Source organism: Palaemon carinicauda, chromosome 26, assembly GCF_036898095.1.
Source record: "Palaemon carinicauda isolate YSFRI2023 chromosome 26, ASM3689809v2, whole genome shotgun sequence".
Taxonomy (NCBI): domain Eukaryota; kingdom Metazoa; phylum Arthropoda; class Malacostraca; order Decapoda; family Palaemonidae; genus Palaemon; species Palaemon carinicauda.
In genome coordinates this window covers 72,946,021-72,959,167 of record NC_090750.1, presented here as the reverse complement: position 1 = coordinate 72,959,167, position 13,147 = coordinate 72,946,021, and the positions used below count along the sequence as shown (strand labels likewise).

The following is a 13,147-nucleotide window of genomic DNA, read 5'->3' as shown; positions in this document are numbered from 1 at the left end:
GACCTTGCTGAGCTACACTTAAAGTGGGCACTGCTGCATGACAAAAACCGCAGACCCCTAGATTTAATGCTTACAGTGCACACTAACACTTTATGAGAGCAAATAGGTTTACTGTATTTAAAGGTAGAAGAAAAAAATGTTAGTTAAAAACTTTCTATAAACATATTCATATTGCTTTTATAACTTTTTCCTTATAAACTGCATCTCTAGAAACAATGGTGACAATGTGTTGACAAATAAAATGGATGTACACATTTCAGGGTCTTGTGTCCTTTGTCTCTTAGAAAAGGAGAAAACCAGATCATTATCCTTTCATCACCAGTCAGTGGGGATGAGGGGGTGGCAATGTATATAAACAGGAAAAAATTAAAAGTTTTCTATAAACTCCCCACGTTCAAATTTATGACTACACTGATCGAGGTGGGTGGTGAAATAAAAACTAATTTGATAGAGAAGGTTCAATAATTACTTTGCCTTGTAGTGGTTTTAGTTTACTAATATAGGCAAAGTTATTATAATTACAGTATAGCCTTCACCTAAAAAAAAAAAAAAAATTAAAATTTAACAGTAAGCAACTTTAACAGTAATTTTTTATTTATACCTTACCACAAATGTTACCATAACACCCAATGAACAAAATACATTCTAAAAATGTTTACATGAAGCCTTATGGAAATTAAACTAGGTAAGCCATTGGGATTTCGCCATAAATTTTAATGTTTCACATTAGGTGGTAGCTGCACTACCACAATGAATTTTAACATGTGTCCATCTGACAACAGGAAATGAAAAAGTTTAAATGAAAAAACGAGAAAAAGAAAGAAAATAGAAAGCATAAGAGAAAAAAAAAAGCATGAGAAAAAAAAAAGTTGAAAAGAAATTGAATAAAGAAAATCAAAGATTGGGTCATCACTGCTTGAAGAAAAATAAGGAATAAGACTTAAAATTTAGGTATCAAATTAATTAGAATGGGTCATCACCGCTTGAAGAAAAATAAGGAATAAGAAACTTAAAATTTAAGTATCAAATTAGAATTGGGAGGTAAAGCCAGTTTTCACTTCATCGATGCTTCCACCTGATAAGGGTAAAGTATATACTTTCTATTGTTAAAATTATAATTTAAATTTTTTTTTTTAAACTTCAAAGCTTTCATATATCCCAAATATTTCAAGTAATAAACTAAGGAGCTCCTTCCACCTCTCAGCATTGGAGACTAAGGTCGAGAGCCTATGTAACTCGCCAATACTTGAGAATCTGAACCTTGACAGAGGCCTTCAACACCTCTGACAGGTACAAGCAAGATAAAAAAAAAAATAAGTCATGTCCACCACTGGGGTCCGAAATGCAGAGCTCAACAGACTGTTCAAAGCTACTCACGAGCAAAGGTAAGGAGAGGTCTATCCCCTTCCGTCGAAGGACCATGCTTAAGTCTGAGCAGTAACCTTAACAGTGACCAAGACAATTCTCTCAGCAAGGAAGATTAGGAAATTTGATCTGATGAACAGATTCAGACTGAATACAAATCCCTTCTAAAACAATCTTACAGAATGGCCCACTTTCCCTGTGAGAGCGAGAGCAGAGTTTGAGATCTCGACAAGACTGAACGAGATACCACTTGGCATGATGTCATCTAGAAGCCACCAGGGTCAACTGGAGTCCCGGTTTAATCTCCACATGGTATACAAGACTGTACAAGGTTGCACAGAGGAAGGGCATAACCATCTTAACAATCCCAAGGGTGTTAGAAGACTTAAAGTATGACCCTTGGAACTACTGGTGAGAAAATTCTAGGTGCTTCCAGATTAGCCATGTAGCATTAAGTCGATCCCCAGGGAATGCCACGAACCAAAAACCACAGTTACTCCAGGACATTAGAATCAGACCATACAAACCTCCCTTGGTGACTGTGCGCTAGTCCAATCCTCTTAACCTAAGTTTATTTAGCTGACAAATCTACTGCGTAGAACGCAGTCCCGATATGCATCTGCTACTTCGGCATTACGGAGATTTAACTTTTTAGTGGTCCCCCCTAGAACATAAGTTGATTGTTAGTTTTCTTTGGAAACTTCAATGTACCTGGTTCTGTACAAGAGCAATGAGTACTCCAACCTATCATTCATATGAATAAGCCGAGAGGGAATAGCTCATCACAACCCACTGGATGCCTCAATATTCTTTGAATGCTTGCGCAGTTAGAAAAGCTGCTAAGCTCTGTAGTCTCCTCTTCTGACCACACTAAATAACCAGATCATCCAGATGTTAGACTAACCTCCTTTCAATACATCAGAGTAGAGTTGCAAGTCAAAGGGTGGAGAGCAGTGTGTTATTCTGTCTTCAAGGGTTCTTCCGACCCAACAAGAAAAAACTGCCCTCCCATCCCGCTAGCACAGGCATGTATTGGCAATCCCTGGAGATTGACCAGCAATTCTTCAAACAATACTTTTAGATCTCTGGTGAAGGTGCCCACTTGAGGGAAGGGTCTACAGTGAGGAAAAGTGGTCAAGAAGACTACTAGAAGAAATATAGTTCTGGGTTTGACAGAACAGACGAGACTTCCTCAGGCTTGCCGATGTCATGGTATAACCGAAAACTCCATCGGATTTTTATTTACCCGCATGCCCACGTGCTTGCTTTATTTGACAATTTTCTTATCAAAATTCAGATCTTTGCAGTAACTATCCTGCAGCAACTGACCCTCAAAGGAGGCAAAGATCAACCACCCAAGATATACATGCAGCATCTTATCCCTTACTAGAGACCAAGCTATTACCAAAATTAATATCCGAACGAACACAGGAGCAGCAGTACGCAATTCATAAGCCCAGTCCTCAACTGCTACATCACACAGAGGAGGAATGGAGAAACTCTCCATTTAACTGAAGCAAGGCTTCTAAAAGTACACATCCTTCCAATTCCCCAAAACCATGAAATCCTCTCATGGAAATCTGCACTATTCCCATCCTGAACTTGTCAGCTAATTACGTGGCGAGAGGTCTATGACCGGCCTCCAGTCCCCAGTTGACTTCTATCAAGAAATTATACTGTAGAAGCTAGAGATACTAACTACAGTAGAGCATATTCCTCTCAAACATCTCTCCTACTTCAGACTGCAAAGCTATGTTCTTGGCAATGTTGGAGGAAAGGAAGAGTACTATCAGAAAGAGAAATTCCAAGAACAGGCTGAAAAAAAAAAGAGTACAACCACCCTGAATGACTATACAAGGTCCAACCCTACAAGTTTACAGTTTTCTAAAGGCACAACAAGCAATCTCACTCTTGGACCTATGAAAGGTTAAGGGTGAATGGTGGCAACAGTATCCCTGTTCACTTTTTCTGCAACCCATCTGCCTGAAAGGAATAGGTTGGGTAGCTCAAAAGGGATGTACATTGATGACTTCTGGGTAGTAGGAGGTTGTCCTGTCAGGGTCTAGAACCCCACATCAAATACTGAAGTGAGTTACCTCTGAGCTAACTTTGAAGAAGTTCAGCAACAACGATGGCCCACACCTTTCATGGGTACCGAAGTGTTCCTCAATGACCAAGACCCTCCAAACAGTGGATCAAAGGTAGCCTCCCTCTGATATTTGCACCCACAAATATATGCACGGACATCCCCCACAAACACTGCCTATTGTCTGCCTCTGAGGTAACACCCATGGGATACCTCTCTGGCTTAGAGAGTAGCCTCCACTCTGGCGGCCCGAAGTAAAGTCCTCTCCTCCTCAGGATCAGTAGTTCTTCAAACAAAACTAACTAGAAAAGGATGTGTCCACCAAGAACCCATTACCAGAGTGCCTAACTGCTAAATCTGGAATTGCAGGTCAGACGAGATCCTGAAGGTCCTTGTTGGTTAAATACTCCTGGGACAGACTTTAAATCATGTTGTCCACATTGAAATTTTGCAAGTTGATCTTTGTTGTGAGCAGAATGGATCCACTGTACTAAGCAAACAATGTTGTGAGCAGAATGGATCCACTGTAAGCAAACAATTTTTAAAGTGTCACAGGCTGAGTTATCACATCTGTCCTGGACCCTCTACAAATAACTTCACTAATGAATCTTGATATTCAAATTTTAAGCCGAAATTATTTCCTCCTACTGAAAGGGGCAATATACCTCACACCTCACTAAATATCAAGTGACATACCAAGGAAGATACCAAATATTGACTTGTCACTTCCCTAAGCAAATGTACTTCAATGGGTGGGTAAGGCAAAGCTACTCTTATTCCAAAACTATCCATTAGTTACTTCTTGTGGTTTATTAATCCAATAGGTGGGAACAAGATAAACTTTATACAAGCTTAAAGTCTTCAAATAAGCTATTTTTCTATGGGGCGTACTCTACTGAAAATTAGTAAATAAACAAACCATTTCCTCTATCAATATACACAGCTGACCTTAATAAAGGGTGTGTAAGGGAAGTGTCATACTATGTTAGCCCTCTTATGGTTAGCTGCACAACAATGTATACAAATAGAAAACCAGCATTATCCAAGATTAAATCAACCTAGTACTTAATTTAATCTCTTACTGAGAAGCATTTCAGGGACATTCTAGATTAAATTCCCTTTGCCACATTGGTTCCCATGTCATGATTTTGTTATAATGCATGGAGCAACATACAGTGAAGACTGCACCAGAAAACCTTTAAAAGCTTCTACGAAATTACCTCTCCTCAGGACTCTAGGGGGAGGGAACAAACATCCCCAGAACTACAGTAACTGCATTTCTGCACCCTCCTGTATGTGTAAATTCTAGGCAACAGGAAGTTACACTTGCCTGTATTTACTTAATTCTTAGAGATTTAAACTCAAACCTGCGATTAAAGCCACATACTATATTGCCCGCATAAATGCCTATAACCATCCTTGCCTAACTCACTAAGGTTAGATACTATTAATAATGCCTATAACCATCCTTGCCTAACTCACTAAGGTTAGATACTATTAAATAGAGTATTCATTAATTCACACGAGTCTGGGAATTGCCTCTGTTATTGTTAAGCCTTTGGAAATTATTAAGTGTTTTAATACAGACTGTTGCACTTAACCACTGTATCAATCTTACCAAAGTAACCATAAAATCTGTTATAAATAGCTACAGTACCATTGGGCTATGATAGCCCACCAATAATTATAGGTCAGCAATATGGCTAGACAAAAATGCCATTACATAATTGCTCTATATACTGTACACTTATGCTTATCTTTAATACTAAGTGAAAAGACCGATTAACAAAATATGCAGTTTGACTAAGTTTTGAAGAGGAGTTACTAGACTATGCAGGCTAAAAATACACCAAGAAATCAAAATCCTTATCCAATTGAAAAGGGATATGAGATTTCAACACTGGAAAAAGTGGAATGAAAACCATTCCATGTCAAGAAAGCCTTAAGAATTTAAAAGCAAGTCCTAAATACTGTAAACTATCACTGGCAAACTTTAACGTTAATTAACCATCGTTACATTAACGGCATTAAGAATACCTGTGGTGGATAACTAATAGGATAACTTATTCAACAAAACCATATTCAGATTCCTCTCATCAGGAAGACAAAATTGGGTACTGTCGTTATGAAAAGCCTCCAAGTCATACAGAGTGCTTCTGAACCAAGGAGGTTTCTGTAGAATCCTGGAGAAAAGGTTAACCTCAACTGCTGCTTGTCCAACACCCGTGACCACTTCCCGAAGGAGGTGGTCTTTGATCGATCCTTAAATATAATTGGTAGCTCATCGACACCGGAGTGAGAGGAGGGAGTGTGATCATGAGAGGGAAGCTGCATCAGATTCACAAAACTTCCAAGGTTCTGACCCATAGATTTGCCATTCGCACCCACAGACACTAGTCATCCCCAACAGGTGGTGACAGGATTGCCACCCCTAACGAAACATCGTTTAATGCTACCTAGTTTGGCTTTGCCTTTGGCAAAAGGGGTGGTTCTGGTAGGTCTACTTATTAAAAGAAGAAGTTTTTATCATCTGCCTCTCTCTTATAAGGCTGCTTGCGGGGAAAAAGGAATTTTACGAGGTTGTCCGAATGTGGCAGCACTAACGAGGAAGCATGACTTGCCTCCACTTAATTGCCACTTAGTCACCACTACATCCACTTAATCTAGGGAAAGGCACTGTCAGCAAGGAGTTTTGCGAGGAAATTATACTTCAATTAATCGATATATAAATTTGCGCCTCAAGCCAAGCACAGGGTTATCTAAGGCCATTCAGCACTAACCAATAACCAAACCCATTAACACCATTTGGCATTTTATCTTATAAAACCAATCAACACCACTTCAATACATAAAAAATGCGAAATACAGGTTTACAACAAATTGATTACACAGCTTGTGATAAAATCTTGTTAGCCCTCCTTGTTGGATTACAAGATGACCATTTATCAAAAGGATGGTGGATTTGTTTCAATTTAATATTGGTGGTCAGTTCAGACCATGGAGCCTGCCACTTATTCTTGCAGTGAGAATGTATGAATTTTTAGTCTTTTTAAAGAAAACCTATGGGGGATGGGTTAGGTAGCCCTGAAAGTTCCTTAGCTGCCTTATCCATTCTTATTCCTATCCATCCAAGTGTGGGCACGGATGAAACAAAAGTTGACAAATTCTTCCTAGACTGCAGAAGTACTAGGCAGTCCTGCACCTCTTGTTCCAGACTATGGGCTCAATTTGAGTAAAATTCTAGAATACAAAAATTTAATAAAAACTAATGATTACCATTTTTAAAAACTTCAAACTGCGATTATTATAAACAGTGAACAGACGTGGAAGTTTACTACTAATATCCCACACCAAAACTGCACTTTACACTCTTAAGAGCCGATTTGGAACCATGCGTAAAAAGTTTCCCACAATGTTGAGCAGCCCGATTTACAGAGTCAATTTTTGTTAGCTTAGTGGGTTATGCACTTTTCCCTCCTGCCGTAAAACAGTTTAACAAGTGGATTACACCAAAGGGGAGACTTGGGATATCCTACCTCTGCCGTGTGTGCTGTTAAACAGCAGCATTTTCAGCTATACTTCCATGGTATTTTTTGAGGCCATATATGACAAACTTTGACCACTGCATCCCTTCATTTCTGACAGTTACTCCATTAAGCAGCCTGGTGTACCAAACAACCATTGCCTACGCACTTAGAAGAGCAAGTTGCTGTTGCTTTGTATTTCATATCTTAAAATCAGCCAGACAGATTTGTACAAATTATCTGTGGTACCAGACCAGCACTTGAACCATGAGGAAGCCAGCAAAACTAATACTGCCGATGCCTCTACATTCATGGCCTCTGAGGCAGAGAAAATAGTTGTTGCGAAAGCTTTTCTGGCAACATCCTCAGGGTTAGGTTGTTACCTCAGGGTCTAAGGGAAGAAGGAAAGTATTAACTACAGTTAGACATTTTCTGCTTTGAAAAGACAGGACTTAACTTTAGGAAAGAGCCGCTAGCGGTGTGGTGTTGCAGAAAGCTGCGCTTCTAGTTTCTGGATGGTCTTCTTGGTCTGACGCAACCATATCAACTAAAAGTGGAGCTTCGAGGCAAGCTCTTTCCATTAACGTCAAGGGAAGTCTACCTTCTAGGGAAGGGGGCTTTACAAGTGTCACCCAAGTCGAGGTAGACTCAGCAGGACCTGGCGAGTCTGCAACATCTCAAGTCGCGACTGTCGTGTGGATGAAGTCTTTTCCCTAAAGAGAAGTCTCATCATGAGACTATGGAGTCCTGTAGATGGTGCCCATTTATTGTTACTTTCCTCACCCCTGGAAAAGGCTTAAGAGGGAAAAAGGTCATGGTATTTGGAGAAAGTATATTCCATTTCCATTTCATCAAGGGACTGGGTCCAGACATTGTAGTGGTGATAGACCTTCGGTCTATTTATGCCCCTTCTGATAAACCTCTAAGAGGATTGAGCACACTGTTTTGCAACTTATGGATCCTCCCATTTATGTTCAGAGGGCCAACTATAAACTGACTAATGTATAAAGGTCCTTAGGGAACGACACTTAATTCTTGATAAGAACTAGTATCTGAGGGAGGCTTAGGTTGGTGCTTATTAATGATCTACGACAATGCTTGAAAAAAGTGAAAAAAGCACGGGATCACCAGTCCGAGCCATTTCATGCAAGCTTTCCTATGAACCGAGAGGCATGTCCTCCAAATGCCACTTTCTCTTAGCTTGTAATATTCCTCGAGGTGGTTTCTCACGACTAAGCTTTACTCGCCGAGGTGGCGTACTGGCACTGGAGGACTCTTGGGTTGTGCTCTTTAACCCTGCATTCAGAGTTTTCATAAAAACTCTTGTTCAGAGTACTGAGAACTGGAGTTGATCCTCAAGACTGGGGTTCATCCTCAAAGTGAGGTCTCAATTTCTGTAAGGATAGCTGGGTCACCAGAACCAAATTCATTGGTCATTAGCAGCTTTTGACAATCTTAACACCTAAAGGAATGTTTGTATTCGTGTAGGAACAACAAAGTATTATTTAGTTTACTATCAACACAGCATTAACACTCAAAGCAGCTATTACCTTTGTTGTCTTGTAGTGTCTGTACTTAGTAGAGGAATAACCGAATCCCACTGGAATCTTCGTGCAAAATTTTGTGTATCCAAAATATCCTGACTTTTAAGAGTTTCATTGGCAGTTATATTACCTGTAGTTGCAAGCGTTTTATATGCCTCCACATAGAAACCAAAATCTGAAAGAAACAATGGTCAAGATCCCTTAATATACAAGTTGGTTTTTCACAGTTAGGAAATCTAGTAATGTTAAAATCAAGATTGCTAAAATTTATAAATATGCCCAATCAATGACTAGAAGCAGAAATTCCTTTAAAACTATAAAGCTTGATGATACAGTAACGAATAAGTTTGCCTTCAAGTATAGTATATCTTTGCTCTACAAAAGTAAATACTCCAGCTGCATTTGTGAATACTTAAAGGATACCTGATCTATACCTTGGGCAAACTTGTTAAAATTTAACTATGAACAGTATTAGCAACAGCTGAATATTCTAATACAGAATTGCCTATAGCTTAATTTTTTTCTTTGCTATACCAAGTTTACTAGAAATCTAAGTAGTCTACTTTTGGTCTCTTTTGTTCTGTACTGCAGTTTTTCTAGATTAGAAAAAAATGGTCTATTTAGTTCTGTACTGCAGTTTTTCTAGACTAGAAAAAAATGGTCTATTTAGTTCTGTACTGCAGTTTTTCTCGACTAGAAAAAAATGATCTATTTAGTTTTGTACTGCAGTCTTTCTTGACTAGAAAAAAATGATCTATTTAGTTTTGTACTGCAGTTTTTCTTGACTAGAAAAAAATGGTCTATTTAGTTCTGTACTGCAGTTTTTCTTGACTAGAAAAAAATGGTCTATTTAGTTCTGTACTGCAGTTTTTCTTGAAAAATGGTCTATTTAGTTCTGTACTGCAGTTTTTCTTGACTAGAAAAAAATGGTCTATTTAGTTCTGTACTGCAGTTTTTCTTGACTAGAAAAAAATGGTCTATTTAGTTCTGTACTGCAGTTTTTCTCGACTAGAAAAAAATGGTCTATTTAGTTCTGTACTGCAGTTTTTCTCGACTAGAAAAAAAATGGTCTATTTAGTTCTGTACTGTAGTTTTTCTAGACTAGAAAAAAAGGGTCTATTTAGTTCTGTACTGCAGTTTTTCTTGACTAGAAAAAAATAGCCTATTTAGTTCTGTACTGCAGTTTTTCTAGACTAGAAAAAAATAGTCTATTTAGTTCTGTACTGCAGTTTTTCTAGACTAGAAAAAAATGGTCTATTTAGTTCTGTACTGCAGTTTTTCTAGACTAGAAAAAATGGTCTATTTAGTTCTGTACTGCAGTTTTTCTAGACTAGAAAAAAATGGTCTATTTAGTTCTGTACTGCAGTTTTTCTAGACTAGAAAAAAATGGTCTATTTAGTTCTGTACTGCAGTTTTTCTAGACTAGAAAAAAATGGTCTATTTAGTTCTGTACTGCAGTTTTTCTAGACTAGAAAAAAATGGTCTATTTAGTTCTGTACTGGTTTTTCTAGACTAGAAAAAAATGGTCTATTTAGTTCTGTACTGCAGTTTTTCTTGACTAGAAAAGATGATAAAAAAATAAAACGGTTGCCAAAGGATTAACAGTTAAAAAATAAGAAAAACTTTCAAAGCGTAAAGACTAGCAATTTTAAATACCACTTAACCTACGGGGAAATGTTGACAAGCCAGTCTATACTTAGAGCAACAAGTTAATTTCACATCAAAAAAAAAAAAAAAAAAAAAAGTTTTATCAACTTCATGGTTGGGAAATAAAATGAGCCAACAACTATTCCCCAATCTTTTTCCTATCATGTATCCAATCTTGAAACCAAGAAAAATCAGACCACCATATCCAAGCTTGTACCAAGAAAAATCAGACCATTTATCCAAGCTTGTACCAAGAAAAATCAAGACTATGTATCCAATCTTTAACCAGGAGAGGATTTGACCACTTGCCAGAGATTTTATAAATATTTTTTTATTTCAAAATTAAAATCTCTTAATACTAGTATAGAAGGAAATAATTACCATTTGTGGCAGTGTTGGAAGGAAAGAATTAAAGTTTGTGGCAAGCGTTAGATCTTTGATACTAACCCTTAAATGGAAGTTCCTTTACTATCTTCTCCAGAGTTTCTACTTGACCAGCAAGAAGAGTTAAATTTAGCCCAGACCTGGAATGTACAAAAAATTAGAAATAGCAAATTATACTAGATTATTCTACAGACATGGGAAATAAGTATATTAAAAAATTTACTTTCCAAATTACTCCATTTATAATGTTTACAGCACGGTTATACTTAAACAAATGGGCAAATAACTGGCCAAATATCTTGTGTACACCTAAGAATGGGCTTCTATAAAGTCTAAAATTTAATACCTACAAATGAACATTTAAATTCTTTCAAAACAAAATTATTAGCCAAAAATATCTACACTATGCATTCCTTTGACAAGCTGTGATTTATGAAATAGGTTCTGGTGTATTCTTTAAAGGGGCTTATTGAAAAATAGTCTAAGTAGTTCTCATTTAGTAAAACCTTAAAAATTGAAATGGGTACTACCAAAATGTTTCCAAAGAAGCAAAAATATTAAAATTAAAGATAAATATATCCAACATCAAATGTTAGTGAAAAGACAAATCATAAAATTTACATCCTAAATTCTTTGCATTATGCAACTTGTGGGTCATTATCTCATACCATGAAGGGTTAGAAGTAGAAATAAAAAATTATACTTAAACTATAGAATTTTTTGTTTCTATTAAGGGGAGGACCATGGAATTTTTTTTATTAAGAAAGGGAAGGCAAACAACTAAGTAAAAGTTTCTAGAATATCCAATCAAAAGATTATCATACCTTAGCTCAACTAGGCTTAACCCAAACTAAGAGACATTCAAGCAAAATATTTTGCATCTGTTCTAAAGTTAATCTATTTAGATATTGTTAAGCCACATCAAAATAAAGTACGGTAAACCTGTACATCAAAACTTTATACATGTAGTTTACTTAAAATGATAAATTTACAGATCTAATCCCCAATGCCAGTCCAGAATTATGGACCCATATCCCTTTGTGGGAGAAGAATTTTAGGTTTTTTTTTTTTTTTTTTTTTTTTTTTTAAAAGAGGCCCCTATGCATCAATAGGCACAGGAGATTATCATGATTAGGAAATTTAAAATTAAACATACCCTAGTTATAGTAATTTATAACTTTGCAGATTTACACCAACAGAACATTACATAACATCGTCTGCTATAGATTAAAGGTAGAGCTTAGGAACATAGTATAAAACAGGATTTTAAATATATGAAATGGATTATCTGAGCCGATTTGGTTTATATGGCCTTCAACTAACTCAGATTTGAGCACCATTCCATTTGTGGCCAGAATAGTACCATCAGTCATGAGCAGTTTTGAGCGATCCTTGACTTATCTTTAAGTCACAGGAAATGACACTAACATTTCACTTTCCCAACATGCCAAGAGATCAGACAGGTTAACATAACTGTGCAAACATGTCAAAGTTTGGGCGATGCCACCGCTTGATTTTCTAAACTACCAAATAGACAATTATTTGGAAAGAAAAACTTAACGGAGCTGCCCAAATTTTTTGGGATTAAACGGGATGAGAAGGCTTCCTCTCATACTTCCAAATTGGTAACAACCCAGCTATCGAAAGTGACCTTGTCCCCCACTTTGTTCAAGATGTAGGCTTGTGCATTTTAAGCCTGAAAAAACTAGTTTTCTATACCACCATTGGTGTTTGGTCATTTATGAGTAATATTTCTGGTGAAATTGCAAAGTTAAAGCTTAGAGGTCATTTCCAAGACTAAGAAAATTATGTAGTTTCTCCACATCCTTCATTTGAAGGTTCTCCAACCAAAGGTCTGGCATTTTCATATCCAAAGAAACAAACTGCCAGTATCTGATCAACTATTTTAAGTTGGTGGTCATAACTAATACTTTATTAACCTCAGTAAAAATAGATTGTGAAACTCCTTTGGACATCCCATAAATTTCTTAAAAGAAAGCCAAGGCCCGTAGCAGTCTCGCCTAGACCCAAACAATTTTCCACTTTGGTAATAAAATTATCAAATACTTTTCTACAACAGGAAAACCTTCAAAGGAATTTTTTGCTATTATCACTTCTAAACCTACATTACTACAGTATTATCATTCCCAAATATATGCCGCATTGAACTAAAAGAAAACTTCAAATGGGCCAGGATTCAAAACAAAACTTGTAACCTGTTCAACCACACTGAATCTGAAGCTTTCTTTAAGAACTAAAGTAGCAAATCTCCCTGGTAGAAAAATTTAGGCCCAAAATTCTTACCATTTTGAGATTGGCCAATCATCCTGTTGAACACCTTGAGGGGCAGTCCAAAGACAGACATTCAAGCTGGTCAATCTTGAACCTTGAAACATTTCCTAGAATTCACTTGAAAATTTGAAGTGTGAAAAGTCTTCAAACAGTTTTCTTCTTTACTGTCCTCAGAACTGTTTACGAGGTTTCCACCTAAAACACTGCCAGTGTCACGGGCCGAGACACCTGGAACTGGTCTCCAACCCCGATGCTTTGCCTCTAGGAATAAAGTAACAAAGACCTTCGGAAGGAATGGCGGCAAC

General features: G+C 37.2%; 1 protein-coding gene across 2 annotated transcripts in view; it reads right to left on the bottom strand.

Moving 5' to 3' along the window:
- Window positions 1-13,147, bottom strand: part of LOC137619579 (lactoperoxidase-like) — a 54,624-nt gene that overhangs the window by 23,825 nt on the left and 17,652 nt on the right. For both annotated transcript variants that reach the window (XM_068349733.1, XM_068349734.1), the window contains exons 8-9: window positions 10,614-10,690; window positions 8,526-8,694 (exon numbers count right to left, since the gene is read on the bottom strand). In XM_068349733.1, coding sequence (XP_068205834.1) covers window positions 8,526-8,694; window positions 10,614-10,690 — 246 coding nt within the window. The remainder of the gene's footprint in view (window positions 1-8,525; window positions 8,695-10,613; window positions 10,691-13,147) is intronic.